The sequence below is a fragment of the Grampus griseus genome (assembly GCF_964374135.1).
Source record: "Grampus griseus genome assembly, chromosome: 2".
Taxonomy (NCBI): domain Eukaryota; kingdom Metazoa; phylum Chordata; class Mammalia; order Artiodactyla; family Delphinidae; genus Grampus; species Grampus griseus.
Window position 1 is genome coordinate 88,094,045 of NC_139018.1, and position 26,155 is coordinate 88,120,199.

Below are 26,155 nucleotides of genomic sequence, written 5' to 3' on the forward strand. Positions count from 1 at the left end.
CAAGATGGAGAGTGGATCTGGAGGAGGAAACCAAAGATATCTGGCACACATGGGAAGTCTAGGATTGAAATTACATTAGTTCCTTGATATACTTTGCAAATGATATTCCAAAGATATTGACATCCTTCAGGTACACTGACACCTCTCAGCAATGGTTTTTACTTACTACTTTCTCTATTAAGCATGGAAAGTTAGCAGAGTTCTTGAGATCCTAAAGCGTCCTCTTGAACTGATAAGTCAGGTGGTGATAAAGAATGTTTTCTCCTTTCTCAGATCACCTATATCTAATAATACACACTCTACTCAACTAACACAAAGGGTTGGACTCCCTGAAGAAAGAAGAAATAAGGAGAAGGAGAGAGGAGTGAAAAGGAAGGCTTTGTATAAAGAAGAGGAGGGAGTGTGTTAGATGGGAGAGGTAGCAATGGAGAAAGAGCCATGGAAATCTGTGAGCTAAGTCCCCAGGGCATTTGGAGCTAGTGGTTGGTCTCAGCCCTGGCTAAGCTGTCCTGCCTCAGCATGATGGGCTTCTTGCTGGGCTCACCTTCTTTGGAGCTTCTAAGAGTTTGGAAATTAGAGCTTTTTGTTCATATGACTTCAGTGTACTGAGGACATTTAAAAGTGGCAGAGACAGGCGAGCCTGGGACCTGGGTAAGATGCAGCAAAGGAAGATGGTTAAGAGCTCAGATTCTGAAGCCAGACTGCCTGAGTTTACATTCTATCTATGCTCCTTACAACTTCCATGACCTTGGGAAAGGTACTTCTCTGTTTTCCAGTTTCCACATCTGTAAAATGGGAATGATAATAGTAGCCACCTCAAGAGTTCTTATTAGGAGTCAATGAGTTAGTACTTTTAAACTTCTTAGAAAGAGTTCAGCACATAGAAAGCACTATATAAATGTTTGATAAATTAAACTTGAAAAGTTCTACTTGCTGGGCACCTTCTTTCAGGCCCTCTCACCCAGGGATTCTTGAGGGTGGTAGTGTTTTCCATCCAGTCTGTCAATTCATATCTGATTGACTGTTCAGGGTTATGGGTTTATGTGATTTTTATTTTCTCTCAGAAGAATAGGCCCTTTTCTGAATCTGGAAGCTGAGCAATCCCTCGTCCCTAGAGAACAGGAAGGAGTAGGTCCCAGTAGTCTCTCCCTGATGTGACCAGTGTTCCCTTCTATGGTAGGAAATTACTGAGGATATTGCTAGTCCAGGTTGGGTAGGAGTGTTGTGACCTGCTGCCCATTGACAAGGTTGACCTGGCCTTTTTGGCATCGCTACAACACTACCTAACTTCCCCAGGATGAATTTCATTAAGAGAAAACTCTTCCTCAGGCCAGGCAATCTAAGTTCTGGGAATTGATATAAATGGGATGGAATAATTTTTGGTTCTTAACTTTTGGATTCTCATCAGGAGGAACCTACAGCCTTTCACCAGGGCAAGAAGTTTCTGTAAGACACATGCTGCCTTGTTCAAGAAGGTCCTGCTGAGCCTGTTGTGTTTGGGTAAGGTATTGAGGATCCACGGAAGTGAGAGACACAGTTGTTTTAGAAATGTGACCTTGTGTCAAGACTATTACTAGATGGAAAGCAAATTTATTCACAAGTTGATCTAAAGGGCTATATGATGTATAGATCGTAATTACTTGTAGGTGAGCTGTAATTTATAGAATTGCACTTCTAGGAATAAGTAAATAAGTTGCACTTCTGAGAATAAGCTATTTTTCAAAATGTACTATTTGATAGACTTAAATATGTCAGAGAATCTGGGCTTGTCTCTTTTTTAGTATCTTGATTAGATGAGGGGCATGGTTCTTGAAGTCTGTGAAAGAAGCCTGTAGTATGTTACTTATTTGCTGGTTTACTGGTAAGATCAATGATATAAAATATTTTTAAAAGATAGCAAACCTCTTGGGAATTCCCTGGCAGTCCAGTGGTTAGGACTCAGTGCTTTCAATGTTGGGGCCCGGATTCGATCCCTGACTGGGGAACTAAGATCCTACAAGCCGCGGGGCATGACCAAAAAAAAAAAAAAAAATAGATAGCAAACCTTTATTTAAAATATACCGTCAGTGACGTATGGGACTTTGATGTGAATATTAGAGGCAGCTGGGGTAGTGAGAACAAAAATTATATTTTGGGGTGAGTCAAGGGGCCATGGAATGAGAACCACATGGCTGTACTCCCTAGTACTAGCCTTGTTTACTAGAAGAATGGCTCTGCTGAAGAGGAAAGGTTAAAATGACTGGGATTGTAAAGTTTTGAGAAAAGATGACTTTTTAAGAGTATAAAGGTGGGTGCTGATCAAATCCACTTCCAGGGATTGAAAGAGAATATCAAGGGAATGAGATTTTGTCAGGGTCAAGTGAAAATATGCAACATTCAAACTAAGTTGGTTCCTCCTTGGGATACCCCAAGAAAACAGTTAGCCATCTATCCTGGCCTTGAGAATTGCATCTCAGTCTGACAGGGCTGGGTGGTAAGGTCACTGGAGGGTTTTACCTGCCTTAAGTCCCAGACATTCATGACTAAATCTTCATTTGGTCCTAAGGGGCTCTGCCTTGCTGGTCCTTACTCTGTACTTTCTCTTTTTAGCTTATGCTGCCTACTTCCTGGCAGCTTGCATCTTGAATTTGCATAGGGCACTGGCCTTGTTCGTCCTCACCTGTTTGGTGCTTTTAGTCCTGGTTCACCGCTTTCTGAAAAGGTTCTTTGGTGAAAAATTAACGAGATGTCTGAAGCCCCTTGAAAACTCCTGCCTGAAGCTTTGGATGAAATGGTAAGTTAAGAATCTCAATATCCCTCATCCCACAACTTGTCTTAAACCCCAATCCATTACCCTTTTCCTCCTTTGACGGTTCCTGGGCTGTCTCTCAGACCCTCCCCTATACTTTACAAAACCAAGGCTCATACGGTATTTGTTTTTCTCTTTCTGACTTACTTTACTCTGTATGACAGACTCTAGGTCCATCCACCTCACTACAAATAACTCAATTTCATTTCTTTTTATGGCTGGGTAATATTCCATTGTATATATGTGCCACATCTTCTTTATCCATTCATCTGTTGATGGACACTTAGGTTGCTTCCATGTCCTGGCTATTGTAAATAGAGCCAGAATCTAAAAAAAACAAAAACAAACAAAAAACCTAGGGGCAAGATGGGAATAAAGATGCAGACCTACTAGAGAATGGACTTGAGGACATGGGGAGGAGGAAGGGTAAGCTGGGACAAAGTGAGAGAATGGCATGGATGTATATACACTACCAAACGTAAAATAGATAGCTAGTGGGAAGCAGCCGCATAGCACAGGGAGATCAGCTTGGTGCTCTGTGACCACCTAGAGGGGTGGGATAGGGAGGGCGGGCGGGAGGGAGACGCAAGAGGGAAGAGATATGGGGATATATGTATATGTATAGCTGATTCACTTTGTTATAAAGCAGAAACTAACACACCATTGTAAAGAAATTATACTCCAATAAAGATGTTAAAAAAAAACCAAGGCTCAGTGAGCAAATAGCAACGGGCCTCCGAACCCTGAACTTAGTCCAGTTTCTTATAGCCTCATGTCTCAATATTGCTAGGGGGCAGGAGGGGTTCCATTTCAGAGAAGAGTTTCAGTCTGTTTATTGTCAGGGCTGGTATCAGAAATGAGAAAAACCATACTCCTCTTCAATGAAGAAATCAAGGCAAAGAGGCTTATAGCAGCATTAAACTATCAAATTGATTTGGTGGTCATGTGTTTCTCCCTTAGTTCCTGGATACTTTTTGTGCTTTTTTTCCCTCTAGTCCTCCAGACTTCCTGCACCCACTGGTGTCTTATAATTCCCTAGAGTTTAAGGAGCAAACTCACTGTTCAGTGTATACTGAGCTGGATGCTACAGCAGCCGCACCTCATCTAACTAACTGTGGCATGCATATGTCCTTTGATCACACGCCTGGGCTGAGAGGATAACTTTCAGACTCTCTATATGTTCCACTTTTATGACTTTTGTCCAATGGATGCACAGAAAATAGCTGTTCAGATGTTTGCAACAGTGATCATTTGGAGAAACACACCAGACTACAGTCTAAATTTTGGATCATTGATTTATTTGACACTGGAGCGATAGAGCGAAAGGACTTTCTTCATTAACAGGATGGATTCTGGAAGCCAGATTTATTTATTTATTTATTATGTTACTTTATTAAAAAATTTTTTATACAGCACGTTCTTATTAGTTATCCATGGAAGACAGATTTAATTCACTTTGCGTTCACAGTGAGAACAGCTCCAAAATTCAACCCTGACCTGTAATCCCTTCTGTCGTCGTCATCGTTGTTCCTATGGCATCTCAACGGACAATGTGTTCTTTTTGTTTTCTTTTCTTTTCATATGTGATTCACCTTCTAATTCTTTTCCCTTGAACTGAAATGACTCCAACACTCAGACATGAGGAGACTAGTTTATGTATTTTTTTTTCATTTTAACATCTTTATTGGAGTATAATTGCTTTACAATGGTATGTTAGTTTCAGCTTCACAACAAAATGAATCAGTTATATATATACATATGTTCCCATATCTCTTCCCGCTTGCGTCTCCCTCTAGTTTATGTATTGATCAAGCATGTTTGGTACATAAAGGGACCACAGGGCATTAAGTAGTTGATTTGTGGCTTAGCCTTTACTCTTGCCCTTGGAGTGGTTGGAAAGTGGGTGGAGATCCATGGGAGGACTTTTCCTCCTTCTTTTTTAAATATTTTGGTTATGCATTAGAACATTCTTAAAGAATAAGTCTTTATATCACATCTTACTGATATGATAACTTGAAGAAAAGGAGGTCATGAGACTTATGTCCTCAGATTGGACTCTTTCAGCTTCATTCTGTGAGTAAAAGAGTTGAGGGGAGGGGAGAGGTGTTAACTGGGAAACCACCAGATGAATGATTCTAAAGATATGTCTCTGTGTCTGATCTATTGGGTTGTTTCATTTATCCTTGTGGTGAATTTCTATTTTTTAGAGGTAAAGTTAATGATTTCTTATTCACTCACTGATTTGATGACATGGTCTTGAAATTCCCTCTCCAGTGTGTTCGCGGGAGTCTCCTTGGTTGGCCTTATCCTGTGGCTGGCTCTAGACACAGCCCAAAGGCCAGAGCAGCTGATCTCCTTCGCAGGAATCTGCATGTTCACCCTCATCCTCTTTGCCTGCTCCAAACACCACAGTGCAGTGAGTTTTGGGTATTGCAGGGTGGGCGTAGTAATACCTAGCCAAGGACCATGTGTTACTAATTACAAAGTGCATGAGCCAAGTATTGATTACAAAGGCATAGAACTAAGTTCTTAACAACCTCTGGAATTGGCCCCTTTGACAATATTGCCCCTAAGTGAAGTTTAAAGTTCTCACAGGCCCTAGACCATTTATTTTCAAACTGTAGGTTGTGATCCGTTAGTGAGCCTTGATATCAATTTTGTGGATCCAGGCCAGTGTTAAAGAAAAAACAAACAAAACAAAAAATAAAGAAGGAGAGAAAGAAAATAGAATACAATAGAGAATGAGCTTGCATTGCACATAGTAATATTAAAGTAGTGGTTTATAATGCTTTTATATGTATGTGTGCGTGTGTCTGAGGTCTAACCTGTAGGCATAGTTTTGAAAACCACATAGACGTATGTGGCTCTTTATATACTACTGCCCTATTTCCCCCTGCTCCCTGTTCCATCTTACCCCAGATTTACTGTTAACATGCCAAGGTGGTTCCAGAGTACACGTACCCACGTTTAAAACCCCAGCCAGGTAATGAACAAGTCGGGTTTAGAGCTCACATTAGAATAACGTTCTTATTGGTCCCAGGTGTCCTGGAGGGCAGTGCTTTGGGGCCTAGGTCTTCAGTTTGTCTTTGGGATCTTGGTCATCAGAACTGATCCTGGATTTAATGCATTTCAATGGCTGGGAAACCAGATTCAGGTATGAGAAATTGAATATGAGAGCTCTTTTAGAACCCTAGAGAAAGGAGACTGGGGGAAAGCATGAGGAGATCAGGCTGTGTCTTGTTAGTGATGGTGGTGGATGATCTGGTGGGAAAGGAGAGAGTATACTGGGGTACAACTATGCATACAAATAAAGAGAATGGAACTGCTGAGTCCTCTGTCATTCAATGAGTAGCTCATAGTGACTTAGGCTGCTTCCCATGCTGTCAAAGGGAGGCCAACCTCAGTAGCAGCACTAGGTCCTCATCATACATGAGGCTGATCTTATCTTCCCTGTGTCCTTTCTGGCTTCACTCTAGTTCTGTCTCTCTTTTTTTTCTTTCAGATTTTTCTCAACTATACTGTGGCTGGCTCCAGTTTTGTTTTTGGGGATATGCTGGTCAAGGATATCTTCGCTTTTCAGGTCATATGTTTCATGAGCAAGAATGAGGGTCAGTGGCAGTGAGGGTGAGGGGGATAAAGCGAGATGACGAAGATGTGTGTCCAACAGATCAGCCAGTCTATATACCAATTTGACCCTAAGAAGAGGATTTGATCTTATCCGTATAGGAAGCAGCATTAATGTCTTGCCCTTTGATCGTTGTCATACTGAAATTGGAATGAAATAGGGGTGGGAGAAGAAGGCTCAGAAAACATCTCCTTGTGGCTTAGTATTGACGGCATAATAGATTTGCAATACATTTAAAATTTATTCCTAGACTAGCTTGTGTTTAAATATCCAGAGTATCTATTACTGTATCAGCTGTGCTTGGGATGCTAAGAACTTAACTTAGAGACCTGAAACACAGTCTCCTTACGGCACACAGTTGCACATTCAGTGTAGTATCTCACTGGTTGCCCCATCATTCTCATTATAGGCCTTACCGATCATCCTTTTCTTTGGATGTGTGATGTCCATTCTTTACTACCTGGGCTTTGTGCAGTGGGTAGTTCAGAAGGTGAGTCATTCTCCTGCACAGTCAGGAGGTGGGCCTTTGTCTTGTGATCTATCAAGAGGCATGAAGATGGCACTTACTTTGGGGAAAAAATGATCATATGTCAGATCTAGAGCATTAGAACGAATGTGAAAAGCAAACTCTTTCAAGCGTGCCTGATACCAGGTGGTCAGGACCAGGCACTAGGCAGGCTGAGGGGCAGAGCAGGGAGAAAAAATGGGCTGAACTACCATTTCATACTGAGTTTTAATCTACTTTTTCTGGAAGCCAAGAGTCCTGAGTTCTGGTCCAGGCTCTGTTTGTAACTTGGTTTGTGGTCTCGGCCTTGTGCCTCTTCTTCTCTAGGCCTTAGTTTCCTTACCAACATAATGGAGGAGGAGTTTTGATGGATACACCCCAAGATTTCTGCTAATGTTAATGGTTTGGAACTTTGCATCCCTTTAGATTGCCTGGTTTTTGCAAATCACCATGGGCACCACTGCCCCAGAGACCCTGGCTGTGGCAGGAAACATCTTTGTGGGTATGGTAAGCACCCTGAGGCCTTCTGATCTTTTCTCTGGGGAACAGAGAGTATGGCAGAAAACAGTGTGAGACATGTATGCTTTCCTTTTGAAAAGTCAAATAGATGAAGACTGTATGGGCAGCCAGTCACTCTGATGAAAGAAAACTTGGAACTCAGCTCATTGCTTTCACCTTTCATGCCTAATAATACTTATTTGGGTGTATGTAATGGGGACATACTTAACCACAGATCCAACTTCTTACACAGGAATTTAGGGAAATGGCCTGGTCCAAGTCATCCCCCTTCAGGGGCTATGAAAGATGTTTCCTCCATATTCTGGTTTCTTCCTGTAACCTTTGTTTTCCAGAATCTCTAAGGAGACAATAGCTTGCCTTGCTCAGGGCTAACACCAAAGCTTGTCCCCATAATACTTGTTTGATACATTTGTCTGTATGGAGTAGGTGTTCAATATATGCTACTGACTGATCAACTCAGTGTTAGGGACAATGGCTTGTCAAACTGACGAGGAATTAGTATTGAGGTCTTTCTCTCCTAAGGCCCTAGGCTGATTAATGGTATTTGAAATGTTCTCAGAAAACTTCTGTACACTTCTACCATAGCATGCTGCATTTTGCTGAAATTCTCCATAATCAGCTTAGTTTCCTCTGCTAGACTGTAAAGTCCTAAGAGTAGGAACTTTGCCTTATTCATAGGAATGTCCCTAGCATATCATATAGCACTAGGCACATAGTTGTCACTCATTAAATAATAAGTATTTCTTAGGTCAATGCTAGATATATTTTACATAGTTGGGTCTTCATAATTTCATACCATTTTCACAAACATTATTTCTTTTGATTCTTTCATCAACATTGGGCTTCAGTAATCTATTTGCAATTCATTTAATGAGTACCTTTTAAGCAATTAATATGTACGCAGTAAGTACACTATACTAAAGTCATTCACTAAGTATATAGTTTCTGTTTGTTTGTTTGTTTGGGCCACACCACGTGGCTTGTGGGATCCTAGTTCCCCAACCAAGGATCGAAACCTGGACCTTGGCAGTGAAAGTGCGGAGTCCCAACCACTGGACCACCAGGGAATTCCTGAGTATATAGTTTTAGACATTGAGAATGTAAAAAAGAAATATACTGTTTGTCTTCTATAGCATTCTAAATTTTAAGTAGATGAGACAAACTGATATGAAAACACATGAGAAGAGTGCTAGCCAGGATATGATTAGGTGCCAGAGGGGGTGAGCCAGACACTGGGAGAGCCTAAAAGCAGAGCTTAGTTTTGGAAGAGCACCCACACTGGAGGGATGTGTGCCCGGAGCTGGGGCAGGCACTCTGGGATGGGGAGCTGCACCTTCTTGAATCTGACTCTCTTCTCCTTTTTTATAGACAGAGGCACCTCTGCTCATCCGTCCATACCTTGCAGACATGACGCTTTCAGAAGTCCATGCAGTGATGACTGGAGGGTTTGCCACCATCTCAGGCACTGTCTTGGGAGCCTTCATATCCTTTGGGGTAAGCATAGTCTGTTTGATCACTCCTGGGTGAGCCCAAGTCTGGGTTCTGTAGATGCTCATTCCTAAGTCTGGCCTTACAGATTGACACGTCATCCTTGATTTCTGCCTCTGTGATGGCTGCCCCTTCTGCTCTTGCTTTGTCAAAGCTGGTATATCCAGAAGTGGAGGAGTCCAAGTTCAAGAATAAGGAGGGGGTAAAATTGCCCCGTGGGTGAGTCCAATGAGGCATATAATTTGGGAGATGATGAGGTCAGGTGCAGAGTCAAGAGTGGTGCTATGGTGGTAGAGGCTTCAAGTCTCCTGGAGAAGGAATAATATGATTCCATATCTCCTCTTGTCTACCTCTGCCTTTAGCTAATCATGTTGATTTTTTTCTTTTGTTTAACCCTCCCACCTGCCTCTCTCTTCTGCATGCCATTATCCCCTGTCCTTTGTGTCAGTACCATTTCATGGCGATTAAATCTGATACTGCTTCAGTGTTATTTCCACAAAAAGGGTCACCAGGAACCCCCATCATCTCTCAAGCTGTTCTTGCAGTCTCCTGTTGCACTCCTGCACTGCTGGGACACTGGGACAGCTCTTCTGTGAGGAGCCGAGATTGCTCTAGACACTGTATTCTTCCCCTATGCCCAATAACCACAGGAAGGAGAAGAATGTTCTGGAAGCTGCCAGCAATGGAGCCACAGATGCCATAGGCCTTGCTGCTAACGTAGCAGCCAACCTGATTGCTTTTTTGGCCGTGTTGGCCTTCATCAATGCTGCCCTCTCCTGGCTAGGGGAACTGGTAGACATACAGGGACTCACTTTTCAGGTAAAGGATTCCATTTGTTGGGCTGTTCCTCTAGGGTGTGTTTAAGTAGTCCTTGAATTGTGCATGTCTTCCTGACCCACAGTGCACTGAGGGAGCGTGGAGAGGAGAAGGGTGGAGGAGACTGAGTCAAGGCTTCAGAGAAGTCTTTGTCTCCTGTCTCTTTCTCTCACCCAGGTCATCTGTTCCTATATCCTAAGGCCCATGGTTTTCATGATGGGTGTCGAGTGGGCAGACTGTCCGATGGTGGCTGAGATGGTGGGGATCAAGTTCTTCACAAATGAGTTTGTGGCCTATCAGCAACTGTCTCAGTACAAAAACAAACGTCTCTCTGGAGTAGAAGAGTGGATTGGAGGCGAGAAACAGTGGATTTCTGTAAGTGACAATCTAGAAAAGCATAAACAGTCCAGGCAGACAAAAAGTGTTACGCTAAAGTTTAACACCCACAGATCCCTTTCCAGGGTCCCAGGCCTGACCACAAAGCAAGAGTAACAGTATGCTGAGCTTCGGTGCCTGAGCTGCCCTGAGGTCTGTGTGCTAGTCCCCTACTCTCTGACCCAACTTCTCTCTAGAATGTAATTACTGAGCCTTTACAGTTGGGGCAGTCCAAGGAGGATACTATTTCTGATAGTCTAAGGTCTCCTTCTTCATTTATAAGTTTAAATTGCTATAAACTGAGCTCCTTTTTTCTCTCCCTCTATCTCTTTTCTCTCAATCAGCCTCATTCCTAGACCTCCTAATTCATAGGCTTCAACAAGAAGAGCACTGGGTAAAGAGGCCATGGTGGTTCCATATCATTATCCCTATAATAAATCATGAAGCGATTGTTTTCTGAGCATCCTTTCCATATTCCTTAGAGTAGCACACACAAGATTGGGGGTTCTAAGTACTCTGGAACGTCTATCATGATTATACGACTGCACATATAGGACTGAGTGTACTTATTTATTTTTGTTTTCCCTAGGTGAGAGCCGAAATCATTACAACATTTTCACTCTGTGGATTTGCCAATCTTAGTTCCATAGGAATCACACTGGGAGGCTTGAGTGAGTTAATTCATTTTCCCAGCTACCCAATATGCCAGCCAGTTCCCAGCATCTGTAGTGGGCACTCCTGGTGCTTCAGTATGAGTTGAGACCAGATAGAGAAGCTGATGTGAAATGGGCCTCTCAGGTGAAAGTTAATTTGGAGTTAAGGTAATCATGCTACCTGACTATTCATGAAGCCCAGGCTGGGTTTGCAATCTCAACTTCTGCCATTTTTTTCCGTTTCAGATGGAGGCCCAAAAGACCAATTTTATTTTTATTTTCCCTATGAGGAAGACTATAATGATATTATTTTTATTTTGCCATTAAATGGACATAGTGCATATATAGTAAAGGTATTTTGTTTTTTATTCAGTAGTGAAGGTACTTTCTGAAATTATGCTGCACACCAGTTGACTTCACAGAATTAAGCATTGCACAAGGAATCAAAGGACAAATGAAAGCAGCAGACACATAAGGCAGATAGATAATTAGAATTAAATGGACATAGTGCATATATAGTAAAGGTATTTTGTTTTTTATTCAGTAGTGAAGGTACTTTCTGAAATTATGCTGCACACCAGTTGACTTCACAGAATTAAGCATTGCACAAGGAATCAAAGGACAAATAAAAGCAGCAGACACGTAAGGCAGATAGATAATTAGAGCAAGTGGTGTGAAGTGTTGCATTAAAAGCTACAAGTCACCAGGTGTGGGAGGAGTGAGTATGTGAAGCATACATAGATACAATTAGATTGCTGAAAATCTTGCTGAATGGTGATGGCTGGAGGAAATAATATGAGGAAAGTGGAATTGTCCTTGAAGGCAGGGGATTCCAAGAGTTTGGAAGATCCAAGTGAGAAATAAAGTGTAAGAAAAATACAGCTCAGTGTGTCCATTTTTTATGGCACTCATATTCTGGGCTAGAATCATTAAGTTGATTCACTTGGTAGCTGATCGATCAATTTAGAGGTAAAACAATTTCCTTTCAGTTTATCTTTTTCCCTTCTGTTAAACACTTGTCTGTATTCTAATTCTTTTTTTAATAAATGTATTTATTTATTTATTTTATTATTTTTGTTTATTTATTTATTAGTTTTGGCTGTGTTGGGTCTTTGTTGCTGTGCGCGGGCTTTCTCTAGTTGCTGCGAGCAGGGGCTACTCTTCATTGCGGTGAGCGGGCTTCTCACTGTGGTAGCTTCTCTTGTTGCAGAGCACGGGCTCTAGAATGCGCAAGCTTCAGTAAATGTGGCGTGTGGGCTCAGTAGTTGTGGCTCACGGGCTCTAGAGCGCAGGTTCAGTAGTTGTGGCACATGGGCTTAGTTGCTCCGCGGCATGTGGGATCTCCCCGGACCAGGGCTTGAACCCGTGTCCCCTGCATTGGCAGGCAGATTCTTAACCACTGCGCCACCAGGGAAGCCCTCTAATTCTTTTTTTAAAAATATTTATTTATTTATTTTTGGCTGTGTTGGGTCTTCGTTGCCGTGCACGGGCTTTCTCTAGTTGCAGTGAGCGGGGGCTACTCTTCGTTGTGGTGCGCAGGCTTCTCCTTTTGGTGGCTTCTCTTTGTTGCTGAGCATGGGCTCTAGGTGTGCAGGCTTCAGTAGTTGTGGCTTGTGGGCTCTAGAGTGCAGGTTCAGTAGTTGTGGTGCACAGACTTAGTTGCTCCGCGGCATGTGGGATCTTCCCGGACCAGGGCTCGAACCTGTGTCCCCTGCATTGGCAGGCGGATTCTTAACCACTGTGCCCCCAGGAAAGTCCCTGTATTCTAATTCTGATGCCTGATTACAATCTGATTGTGAGCTTGTCCTCCAGTAGTGGGATATGCATCATGTGACTAAGGCTTAGGTGAATGTTGCCCTCCTTATTTCTCTGGCTCAAAATAGTCTGTCTAATTCTGTCCAGGTTAAGAATGCAGATTTCAACTAGTGAACACCCAAGGCATTTTCACCTGTCTGGAGCAACCCAGGGCTTTGCTTAATTCAGATATATCTTGGGAATATTCACAGAACCACTAAATAGTTAGGGTCAGACACACAATCCTTGACCTGGGGAATGTCTAAGTTAGTGACCCCTTAGGACTAATGAATATACACACTTCTTAGGGTACCACTGTCCAGCCTCTGGTGGTTGGTGGTAAGAATGCTATTCATCTGCTGCATTTTGATCCTCAGCATTCTTCTAATGGGGTTTCATGGGGTATGCCTAATTGCCTTGTGGGGAAGAGATTGAATTATTTTGTTGTGTTGTCCGCAGCATCAATGGTGCCCCACCGGAAGAGTGACTTGTCCAAGGTTGTGGTCAGTGCCCTCTTCACAGGGGCCTGTGTATCCCTTATCAGCGCTTGTGTGGCAGGTAAGTGTCTCAGCTTAGTCTCAGAATATTGTTTTAACTCTCCATCTCACATATGCATAGAAAAGGCACCAAATCTACAGTGTTCTCAGTTTATACCCAAAGAATTAAGAGCCTTAAGGAACATGTGTAAAAGCTTCCCCTTAGCATCTCTGTCTCCTTTACCCAGGAATCCTCTATGTCCCCAGGGGAGCTGAAACTGACTGTGTCTCCTTCCTAAACACAAGTTTCACCAATCGAACCTATGAGACCTATGTGTGCTGCAGAGAGCTCTTTCGGAGGTGAGTGAGCACTGGGATCCCTGCCCCCTCCTCCTCTATGCTTTCCTCCACTCAGGAGTCTTCTGGGAGTGGGGAGAAGTAAGGTCTTGAGGGTAATCACATGGATGCTGAATAGAGTGTATAAGAAGGGAGACAGGTATTTGTGGTGGTCTAGATCTCCGTTCTTTTCTCTTATTAGATGCATACTCACTATTAGCTCTAGCATGGACAAGTGACAGATTTTACCTGTATTGCTGGGGCACTGAGAAGTGGAGGGTGAGGGGAAGTAAAAGAGGGTGGTTTCCCTGATCAGAAGTGATGTATTTATTGTGATTGGAACATAGATAAGGTGTAGGTGAAGACTTGGCAATGGTCCTAAGTGACTAAAAACTTACAGCCTTCTTCAGACAGAAATGAAGACTGAGAGAGGATAAACTTGAATTGATAAAATCATGATGCATTCGGATAGTGTAAAAATGAACTTGTTTACCAATTTCTGGGATATTATTAGAATAGTTTTCTGGTTCGGCATGTAAGGAGCTCAGAAGTCACCACTCCATCGTAACAGTAAGAAAAAAACTGAACAGTCTGAAAAATCAATAACTCTTCTTGGATCTGTAAGAGACACAGGGCAAACTGCTGACCTGAAGATTGGAGAGACAGACAGGCAAACACATGGCTTACTGGAGCAGACTCATGAGCGGAAACTGCCACAGAATCCTGTGCTGGGGCAGGAAAACCTGACACTAATTGCTGGAGCCTCAGTGAGGACAGGTCTGGATGTTAAAAACTCTGGGGGGACCCAGTTATAGGGGGCAGCCCTACACTTTGGGGAGTTTTACCTCCGGGAGCTAGACCAAGTTCTCACAGTAAATATCAGGCAAAATCCCCTCATTCTTCTGGCAGGAGGAGGGGAAAAGGAGCCATTTTGAAATACACCAGAGCACTCCGTTTTTTTAAACAAGGACTGCCCTCAGGAGAAACTAGTTAACCAGAACCTAACCAGCTGGGGTATTATCAGAGCCTACCTGACCTGGAAGTAGGGAAATACCCAACTAAAGCCCACTCTAACCATCCTATCCCACTTAAAGGGGGAGGAAAAACTGAGAAACACTTGTGAAATTCACAGTGCAGAGGCACAGGCTCGCTAAAAGCCTGAGACCTAATCCTAGGACTACAGAATGCTTCCCCTTCCCCACACCTCACCACCACATTACTAAGGCCTATTTACAGCAGTTCCTTTTTTGGGTACATCATGTCCAGTTATCAAGAAGAAAGTACAAGGCCTGCTAAAAGGCAAAAAACACAATTTGAGGAGATAGAGCAAGCATCAAAACCAGACATGGCAGAGATTTTGATTTATCAGAGTGGGAATTCCAAACAACTATGATTTATGTGCTAAGGGCTCTAATGGATAAAGTAGACTGCAAGCAAGAACAGATGGGCAGTGTAAGTACAGAGATATAGGAATCCCAAGAAAGAACCAAAAAGAAATGCTACAGATCAAAAAACACTGTAACAGAAATGAAGAATGTCTTTGATGGCTTACTAGTAGACTAAACACCTCTGAGGAAAGAACTCCTAGCTTGAAGATATATCAATAGAAGTCTTCAAAACTGAAAAGGAAAGAGAACAAAGACTGAAAAAAAAAAAAAAAACCAGAATGGAGCATCCAAGGATTGTGGGACAAATACAAAAGGTGTAACATACACATAATGTGTATACCAAGAGAAGAACAGAAGAAATATTTGAGACAATTATGACTGAGAATTTCTCCAAATTAATGTCAGACACCAAACCACAGCTCCAGGAAGCTCAGAAAACACCAAGCAGCATAAATGCCAAGAGAACTATACTTAAGCATATTTTGAAATTATAGAAAATCAAAGATAAAGAAAAAACACTGAAAGAAGTCAGTTGAAAAAAAAGAGAGTATATCATTAAGCTGAAAGAACTAGTTACAGGACACACAAAATGAAAGATTTGAGGAACTAGAATGTTTGGTTCTTCAAAAGCAAAAGATGTGTATATTAGTAGTGATATATGGGTGAATGAAGAGAGTTCTGAGAGATGAGGCTGAAAGATCTTATAAGGCCTTGTGTGAAATGGTAAGGAATTTAGACTTTGACTTATAGAATTCTTAACACTGGTATGTTTTTTCAAAAGATCATGCTGGTAGCCATTTGGATGTCAGGGAGATCAATAAACACATTGCTGTAATACTCCCAAGTAAGAGATGATGAGAGCTGATACTAAGTAGTTGTGAGGATGAAGATGCACTAGAACAAGGAGAATCAATAGGATTGGTTATTGAAGTGAAAGGCAGGATAAGGATGACTGTACCCTTTCCGGCTTGGGCAAGTGGGTCTGAGGGATGCCATTCATTCACTGACAGGAAGAGGACTAGTTCCAGGAATGAGAGTAAAGGGGAGAGATTATGGCTTAATTCAGGTGGATATGTTGACTTGGAGGTACCTGTGGGACCATCAAGTTAAGCAACTCACAAACCAACTTGGGTCTGAAGTTCAGGAGAGAAAAAAGAACTGGAGATAGATTTGGAAGTTGTCATTAAGTAAATGATCTGTTCAGTATATAGGTAGATGTTTGGGTACCAGCTCCTTAACAGTTTACTATGGCAAGTTAACAGACATTACCCTCCTGTGTTTGGAGGTTTTCACCAGAGAAAGCAACAAACATCCTCTGAAAAAAATAATCCTTTTGCTGTACTATTAAAGATGAATTATAAACTGGATAGATCATTGGTCTGGCATAGTTATGACTCCTATGTTCTTGGGGAAGTTCAGTGGATGTCATTGTAAGCATAGTCTAAAGTAAATGAATGAAGTGAAAATTGCTAATTTGTGTTTAATGATGAGTTGTCTTTACATCACTGAACTTCACTAAAAAATTAGTAGAATACTCTTTCCTGGTCATTTCTGCCTTCAAAACAGAAACTGACTTTTTGCCTAAAGTCACATCCTAAGCATCATTAGTGTCTAAAATCTGAAAGAGATAATGTTTTTGTCCAGTTCATTCCTGCTAAATATATTTGGAGTGACTCCAGACCAAGATAACAACAAAGGAGGCTTAAATTTCCCTCTTCCTATGGATGCACCAAATGTACAGCTACACATGGAGTAATTCCCTCTAAGCAAAATCCAGAAACCAGCTGAATGACTCCTACAACTGAGAAAATACCCACATTGAATTGGGTAGGAAAGGCTGAGAAACAGTCTCATCATAAAACCCACCCCTGGCACAGCACCATATAATGGAAGGAAACTCCCAACTCTAAGCTTATCCCTAAGCAGTGAAGGGTTTAGACTGAACATCTAGTGCTCCAATTTTTAAGACTGTACTATGCCTACCTCCCCACCACCCCCCGCCTGCCCCACAAGGCTCAGTGTAGAGGAAACAGTCAAAAATGTTCATCTCCCACTCTTTCCCTGGAAGGGGTTTGACTGCATACTTTCCAGCTGGTGCCTGAGGGTCCAGCTTCTAATCAGCCTGCATCTAGATGCTGGCTGCAATTCTCCTCTTTGGGACACTAAAGAGACCCACACTGAGACACATTATAATTAAACTGTCAAAACTAAGACAAAGAAAGCATAGATAAAGGCAGCAAGAGAAAAGCAACTTGTTATATACAAGGGAGCTCCCATAAGACTATCAGCAGATTTTTCTGCAGAAACCTTACAGTCCAGAAAAAAAGTGGGATGATATACTAAAAAGAAAAAAACTACCAACCAATGCTTGGTAATGCTTTACCTGGCAAAGTTGTCCTTCAGACTTGAAGGAGAGAGAGTTTTTCAGACAAGCAGACGTAGCTATACTTATATCACACAAAATAGACTTTAAGCCAAAACAGTAATGAGAAACAAAGAAGGTCATTATATAGTAATAAGGGGGTCAATTCATCAAGAGGATGTAACAACTGTAAATTTTTATGCACCCAACATGGAGCACCTAAATATATAAAGCAAATATTAACAGATCTGAAGAGGCAACAATACAATAATAGTAGAGGACTTCAGCATTCCACTTTCAACAACAGATAGATCATCCAGGCAGAAAATCAACAAGGAAACATCGGACTTAAACTACATGTTAGACCAGATGGACCTGACAACATTTACAGAACAGTCCATCCAACAACAGCAGAATACACATTCTTCTCAAGTACACATGGAAATTATGTTAGGCTACAAAGCAAGTTTTAATATATTTAAGAAGACTGAAATTATATCAAATGTCTTTTCTGACCACAATAGTATTAAACTAGAAATGAGTAACAAGAAAAAACCTGGTAAATTCACATATATGTGGACATTAAACAACATGCTCCTGAACAATGGGTCAAAAATGAAATCAAAAGAGAAATAAAATATCTTTACTCACCACAAGGAAAAATCTGTAACTGTGTGAGTTGATGGATGTTAACTAAACTTATTGTGGTAATCATCTCACAATATATACCTATACCAAATCATTATATTGCACACCTTATACAATGTTATGTGTCAATAATATCTCAATAAAACTGGGGGAAAAAACTTGAAAAAATATCTTGAGACAAATGAAAATGGAAACACAATATACCAAAACTTATGAGATGCAGCAAAAGCAGTTCAAAGAGGGGAGTTTATATTGATAAACACCTACGTTAAGAAAAAAAGAAAGATCTCAAACAACCTAATTTAACACCTCAAGAAAAAGAAAAACAAACTAAGTCCAAAGCTATAGAAGAAGGGAAATAACAAAGATCAGAGCAGAAACTAATGAAATAGAGGCAAAAACAGACAACAGAAAAGTTCAAGGAAACTAAGAGCCATTTGTCTTAAAAGACAGACAAAATAGACACATGTTTAGCTAAGCTAAGAAAAAGAGAGAGAAGACTCAAAGTCAGAAATGAAAAAGGAGGTATTACAATTAATAAGACAGAAATACTAAGGATTTTGAGAAACTACTATGGAAAATTATATCCCAACAAATTAGATAACATAGAAGAAAATGGATAAATTCCTAGAAATATAAAACTGACTGAGACTGAATCATAAAAAAATAGAAAATCTGAACAGAATGATTACTAGTAAGGAGATTGAATCAGTAATCAAAAACCTCCCAACAAAAAAAGCCCAGGACTAGACAGATTCACTGGTGAATTCTTCCAAACAGTTAAAGAATAATTAATACCAATCTTCTCAAACTTTTCAAAAAAACATAAAAGGAGTGAACACTTCCAAATTCATTTTATGAGGCCAGAATTACCTGTTGCCAAAGCCAGACAGGGACACTATAAGAAAAAATTACAGGCCAGTATTCTTGATGAACATAGATGCAAAAATCCTCAACAAAAAATTAGCAAACCAAATTCAACAGTACATTAAAAAGGTCATACACCATGATCAAGTGAGATTTATTCCTGGGATGCAAGGATGGCTCAACATACACAAATCAATAAATGTGATATACCACTGTAACAAAATGAAAGATCAAAACCATATAATCATTTCAATAGATGCAGAAAAAGCATTTGACAAAATTCAACATTCTTACATGATAAAACTCTCAACAAATTGGATGTAGAAGGAATGTATCTCAACATAATAAAGGCCATATATGACAAGCCCACAGCTAACATCATACTGAATTGTGAAAAGCTGAACACTTTTCCTCTAAGATCAGGAATAAGACAAGAATTACCACACTCACCACTTTTAATCAACATAGTATTGGAAATCATAGCCAGAGCAGTTAGTCAAGGAAAAGAAATAAAAGGCACCCAAATCAGAAAAGAAGTAAAACTGTCTCTGTCTGCAGATGACATGATCTTATACATAGAAAATCCTAAAGGCTCCACCAAGAAACTGTTAGTACTGATAAACAAATTCAGTAAGTTGCAGGATACAAAATAAACATACAAAAATCATTTGTGTTTCTATACAATAACAATGAACTACTGGAAAGAGAAATTAATGAAACAATCCCATTTACAATAGCATCAAAAAGAATAAAATACTTAGGAATAAATGTAATCAAGGAGAGGAAAGATCTGTACACTGAAAACTATAAAAAAAATTGATGAAAAGTGGAAGGGTTAGATAAATGGAAATATACTCCATGTTTATGGATTAGAAGAATTAATATTATTAAAGTGTTCATACTACCTAAGGTGATCTACAGATTCAATGCAACCCCTATTAAAATTCCAATGGCATTTTTCATAGAAATAGAAAAAACAATTCTAAAATTCATATGGAACCACAAAAGACCCCGAATAGCCAAAGCAATCTTGAGAAAGAAGAACAAAGCTAAAGGCATCACACGTCTTGATTTTAAACTATATTACAAAGCTGTAGTAATCAAAACAGTATGGTACTGACTTAAAAATAAGAACACAGGGCTTCCCTGGTGGCGCAGTGGTTGAGAGTCTGCCTGCCGATGCAGGGGACACGGGTTCGTGCCCCAGTCTGGGAAGATCCCACATGCTGTGGAGCAGCTGGGCCCATGAGCCATGGCCACTGAGCCTGCGTGTCCGGAGCCTGTGCTCCACAACGGGAGAGGCCATAACAGTGAGAGGCCTGCATACCGCAAAAAATAAAATAAAATAAACACACAGATCAATCAGACAGAATAGAGAGCCCAGAAATAAACCCATGTTTTCAACAAAGGAGCCAAGAATATACAATGGGGGAAAGGGTAGTCTTTTCAATAAATGGCATTAGCAAAACTGTATATCCACCTGTAGGAGAATGAAACTGGACTCCTGTCTTACACCATATACAAAAATCAACTCAAAACGGATTAAAGACTTTAACATAAGACCTGAAACCTTGAAAATCCTTGAAGAAAATGTAGGGAGTAAGCTCCTTGACATTGGTCTTGGCAATGATTTTTTGGACTTGAAACCAAAAGCAAAGGCAACAAAACCAAAAATAAACAATTGGGGGACTTCTCTGGTGGCACAGTGATTAAGAATCCTCCTGCCAATGCAGGGGACATGGGTTCGATCCCTGGTCCAGGAAGATCCCACATACTGTGGAGCAACTAAGCCTGTGAGCCACAACTACTGAGCCTGCACTCTAGAGCCCTCGAGCCGCAACTACTGAGCCCACACATCGCAACTACTGAAGCCCGCGCGCCTAGAGCCCATGCTCCACAGCAGGAGAAGCCACTGCAGTGAGAAGCCCATGTGCCACAACAAAGAGTAGCCCCTGCTTGCTGCAGCTAGAGAAAGCCTGCACACAGCAACAAAGAACGAACACAGCCAAAAACTAATAAAAATTTTAAAAAGCAAAAAACAAAAAACAATTGGGACTTCATCAAACTAAAAAGCTTCTGCACAGCAAAAGAAACCATCAACAAAATGAAAAGTCAACCTACAGAATGGGAGAAAATATTTGCAAACCATATATCCAGTAAGGAATTAATATCCAAAATACACAAAGAACTTATACAGCTCAATAGCAAAAAATCCAAGTAATCCAATTTAAAAATGAGCAGAGGGTTTGAATAGACATTTTTCTAAAGAACTCAACCAAATGGCCAACAGGTACATGAAAAGGTGCTCAATATCACTAACTAGCAAGGAAATACAAATAAAAACCTCAGTGAGATATCACCTTACACCGGTTAGGATGGCTGTCATAAAAAAGAAAAGTGATAGCAAATGCTGGCAACGATGTGCAGAAAAGGAAACCTTTATACACTCTTAGTGGAAATGGAAAATGGTACAGTCACTATGGAGATTCCTGAAGAAATTAAACATAGAACTACTACCATATGATCCAGCAATCTTACTTCTGGGTATATGTCCAAAGGAAACAAAGTCACTACCTGCACTCCCATGTTCACTGCAGCATTATTAACAGTAGCCATGGTATGCAAACAACCTGTGTGTCCACTAGCAGATGAATGGATAAAGAAAATATTGTGTATGTATACAATAGAATGTTAGTCATCCTTACAAAAGAAGGAAATCCTGCTATTTGCAACAATGTGAATGAACAATGACACTAAGTGAAATAAGCCAGACAAAGGCAGATACTGCATGGTCTCACTTATATGCAGAATCCAAAAAAAAATAACAAAAAAAAAACCTCATAGAATGGTGGTTAGGGCTGGGGCATAGGGGAATAGGGAGAAGCTGGTATAATAGTACAAACTTTCAGATATAAGATCAATAGGTTTGAGGACCTAATGTATAACATGGTGGCTATAGTTGATAATACTGTATTATATAGTTGAGATTTGCTAAGAGAATAGAACTTAAGTGTTCTCACCAAAAAAAAAAAAAAAAAAAAAGTAAATATGTGAGGTGATGGATGTGTTAACTCAATGTTGGGAATCCTTTCACAGTATATGCATATGTCAAATCATCACGTTGTACACTCTCTATATATTACAATTTTATTTGTCAATTATACCTCCATAAAACTGAAACACATATACATATATACATACACACAAAGCCTGAGCTGTTTTCCTTTCTCAAGAGGAAAGTGGCTTTGGAGTACCATCTCACTATTTAGAATAAATTCAGTTCTAAATCATTACAAGGCATAAATGTTGCTTCAGTGATGTTTGGACAGGAAATTCCCCAAAAGACTACGGTTATGAACTGGACAGAGAAGCAGACACATTGTATAGGATTTCTTGCTAGTACTATCTTGGGCATGAATGAGAAAATACGCTTAATTCTGTCCTATTTATTGATTGGCCAAAAAGTTCCTTCAGTTTTGAAGTAAAAATAAAAGACACATTTTCCATTTTCACCAAGAACTTTATTTGAACAACGTATTCACTGTTTTGTTCCACTGCCTTCTGCCATTTTTCAGGCAGCTTCATAATTCCGTCTTCCCAAAACTTTTTATCTTTTTGAGCAAAGAACGGTCCCAGGTGCCTTTTATAGTCTTCCAGGGAATTGAAATTTTTTCCATTAAGAGAATTTTGTAAAGACTGAAATGAATGGAAATCCAAAGGTGCAATTGTCTGGTGAATATGGCGGATGAATCAGAACTTCCCAGCCAAGCTGTAACAGTTTTTGCCTGGTCATCAAAGAAACATGTAGTCTTGCCGTACCCTAATGGAAGATTATGCATTTTCTGCTGACTAATTCTGGATGCTTTTCTTCGAGTGCTGCTTTCAGTTGGTCTAATTGGGAGCAGTATTTGTTGCAATTAATTGTTTGGTTTTCTGGAAGGAGCTCATAATAGAGGACTCCCTTCCAATCCCACCATATACACAACATCACCTTCTTTGGATGAAGACCAGCCTTTGATGTGGTTGGTGGTGGTTCATTTCGCTTGCCCCACAATCTCTTCCATTCCACATTACTGTACAGTATCCACTTTTCATCACCCGTTACAATTAGTTTTAAAAACAGAACGTTTTCGTTACGTTTAATTAGAGAATCGCATGCAGAAATATGGTAAAGAAGGTTTTTTTCGCTTAACTTATGTGGAACCCAAACATCAAAGCAATTAACATAACCAAGCTGGGGCAAATGATTTTCAATGCTTGATCTGGATATTTTGAGTATGTCAGCTATCTACTACGTGGTATAATGTTGATTGTTCTCAACATCTCGATTTCATCACTATCAACTTCAACTGGCCTACCCAACCGTGGAGCATCGTCCAGCGAGAAATCTCCAGCATGGAACTTTGCAAACCACTTTTGACATGTTCGATCAGTCACAGCACCTTCTCCATACACTGCACAAATCGTTTTGTTTTTTTTTTTTTTGCATTTCAGTTGCATTTACCTTTCTTGAAATAATAAAGCATAATATGCTGAAATGTTGCTTTTTTCTTCCATCTTCAATATTAAAATGGCTACACAAAAATTCACCAATTTTGATAAGTTCTTTTTTTTAATTGCATGCTGATATGACAGCTGTCACAATACAATCTAATACAATTGTTTCGAATGAAGTTAAAGACAACTAAGTGCTACTAGATCCATCTTATGGAAAAAACCGAAAGAACATTTCGGCCAGCCAAATATTTGGTCATTGTGATTGGATTCATTAATAAGTTTCTGTTTTTGTTTTCACCTGCTTGGTAGAACTTACTGATACATCTTGTTGCATTGTTTTTATCTGACCCACTATGTATCTCTCTGGCTTTTCATTTCAGTACCTCTCTGAATGGCACCAACCCTCCTTCTTTTCCTGGTCCCTGGGAAGATAAAGAGTTCAGTGCCATAGCCCTTGCTAAATGCTGTGACCTCTACACCAATGCTGTCTGTGCCTAAAGCTGGTGCATTTCCGTAACAATCCTGATCTGGATGGCTTTTTGATGGCAAAGTTATTTTCGTACTCAGAGTTCTCATTCTACAGCTAATTCACCTTGATCTTTAATAGTAAATGTAAAATATTCATTTTGGTTCACTGTATGTCAGTAATGAAAATTAGCACTCGTTTTTCCATTATTTGGCTGAACCAAATAAGAAATTCCTTATGGGCTCTGTCTGAGCTTAGAGTTGAAATAATAAATGTTACGATGTCAAAAAATGTCTTTCAAACCTTGCTTCTAGTTGCCATCTTAAAAATTATGTGATGTGTGCCAGAACTCTTCTATATATGTTTTGGTAAAACAAATATGGGAGGCAGGCACAGTCTGCCTTGGAGTTTGATGAGTGTCATTCCTCTCTGCCCCTTACTGAAAGAAGACGTATGCAGGCAAGTTATTCAAAATCTTGTACCAGTTTTCTTATCGTAAAGTGGGAGGAATGATGTTTGCCCTGTTCACTTCAAGATTATAATAATCAAAGCAGTGTGTGGAAGTTCTTGGAAGACGTAAAAAGTTTTTCATGACTCTGTCCTAAAGATGCTACCAGAAAACTACTAGAGCTAATCAATGAATTTGGTAAAGTAGCAGGATACAAAATTAATGCACAGAAATCTCTTGCATACCTATACACTAATGATGAAAAATCTGAAAGTGAAATTAAGAAAACACTCCCATTTACCACTGCAACAAAAAAAATAAAATATCTAGGAATAAACCTACCTAAGGAGACAAAAGATCTGTATGCAGAAAATCATAAGACACTGATGAAAGAAATTAAAGATGATACAAATAGATGGAGAGATATACCATGTTCTTGGATTGGAAGAATCAACATTGTGAAAACGACTCTACTACCCAAAGCAATCTACAGATTCAATGCCATACCTATCAAACTACCACTGGCATTTTTCACAGAACTAGAACAAAAAATTTCACAATTTGTATGGAAACACAAAAGACCCCGAATAGCCAAAGCAATCTTGAGAAAGAAAAATGGAGCTGGAGGAATCAGGCTCCCTGACTTCAGACTATACTACAAAGCTACAGTTATCAAAACAGTATGGTACTAGCACAGAAACAGAAATATAGGTCAATGGGACAGGATAGAAAGCCCAGAGATAAACCCACACACATATGGTCACCTTATCTTTGATAAAGGAGGCAAGAATATACGGTGGAGAAAAGACAGCCTCTTCAATAGGTGGTGCTGGGAAAACTGGGCAGCTGCATGTAAAAGAATGAAATTAGAACACTCCCTAACACCATACACAAAAATAAGCTCAAAATGGATTAAAGACCTAAACGTAAGGCCAGACACCATCAAACTCCTAGAGGAAAACATAAGCAGAACACTCTATGACATAAATCACAGCAAGATGCTTTTTCACCCACCTCCTAGAGAAATGGAAATAAAAACAAAAATAAACAAATGGGACCTAATGAAACTTCAAAGCTTTTGCACAGCAAAGGAAACCATAAACAAGATGAAAAGACAACCCTGAGGATGGGAGAAAATATTTGCAAATGAAGCAACTGACAAAGGATTAATCTCCAAAATATACAAGCAGCTCATGCAGCTCAATATGAAAAAAACAAACCACCCAATCCAAAAATGGGCAGAAGACCTAAATAGACATTTCTCCAAAGAAGGTATACAGACTGCCAACAGACACATGAAAGAATGCTCAACATCATTAATCATTAGAGAAATGCAAATCAAAACTACAATGAGATAATCATCGCACACCGGTCAGAATGGCCATCATCAAAATATCTACAAACAATAAATGCTGGAGAGGGTCTGGAGAAAAGGGAACCTTCTTGCACTGTTGGTGGGAATGTAAATTGATACAGCCACTATGGAGAACAGTATGGAGGTTCCTTAAAAAACTACAAATAGAACTACCATACGACCCAGCAATCCCACTACTGGGCATATACCCTGAGAAAACCATAATTCAAAAAGAGTCATGTACCAAAATGTTCATTGCAGCTCTATTTACAATAGCCAGGACATGGAAGCAACCTAAGTGTCCATCAACAGATGAATGGATAAAGAAGATGTGGCACATATATACAATGGAATATTACTCAGCCATAAATAGGAACGAAACTGAGTTATTTGTAGTGAGGTGGATGGACCTAGAGACTGTCATACAGAGTGAAGTAAGCCAGAAAGAGAAAAACAAATACTGTATGCTAACACATACATATGTAATCTAAAAAAAAAAAAAAAGAAATGGTCATGAAGAACCTAGGGGTAAGACGGGAATAAAGATGCAGACCTACTAGAGAATGGACTTGAGGATACGGGGAGGGGGAAGGGTAAGCTGTGACAAAGTGAGAGAGTGGCATGGACATATATACACTACCAAACGTAAAATAAATAGCTAGTGGGAAGCAGCCGCATAGCACAGGAAGATCAGCTCGGTGCTTTGTGACCACCTAGAGGGGTGGGATAGGAGGGTGGGAGGGAGGGAGT

General features: G+C 40.2%; 1 protein-coding gene across 2 annotated transcripts in view; it reads left to right on the forward strand.

Annotated features, from left to right (window-relative positions):
- The window catches only part of SLC28A2 (solute carrier family 28 member 2), a gene marked incomplete at both ends in the record, with an annotated part of 39,432 nt that extends 15,797 nt beyond the window's left edge, over positions 1–23,635 (forward strand). For both annotated transcript variants that reach the window (XM_082682035.1, XM_082682036.1), the window contains 15 exons: positions 1,409–1,500; positions 2,590–2,773; positions 5,063–5,204; positions 5,829–5,942; positions 6,291–6,368; positions 6,823–6,903; positions 7,345–7,425; positions 8,806–8,931; positions 9,014–9,144; positions 9,576–9,744; positions 9,919–10,116; positions 10,706–10,787; positions 13,023–13,121; positions 13,288–13,399; positions 23,518–23,635. In XM_082682035.1, coding sequence (XP_082538161.1) covers positions 1,409–1,500; positions 2,590–2,773; positions 5,063–5,204; positions 5,829–5,942; positions 6,291–6,368; positions 6,823–6,903; positions 7,345–7,425; positions 8,806–8,931; positions 9,014–9,144; positions 9,576–9,744; positions 9,919–10,116; positions 10,706–10,787; positions 13,023–13,121; positions 13,288–13,399; positions 23,518–23,635 — 1,807 coding nt within the window. The remainder of the gene's footprint in view (positions 1–1,408; positions 1,501–2,589; positions 2,774–5,062; positions 5,205–5,828; positions 5,943–6,290; positions 6,369–6,822; positions 6,904–7,344; positions 7,426–8,805; positions 8,932–9,013; positions 9,145–9,575; positions 9,745–9,918; positions 10,117–10,705; positions 10,788–13,022; positions 13,122–13,287; positions 13,400–23,517) is intronic.
- Positions 23,636–26,155: the final 2,520 nt, after the last annotated feature.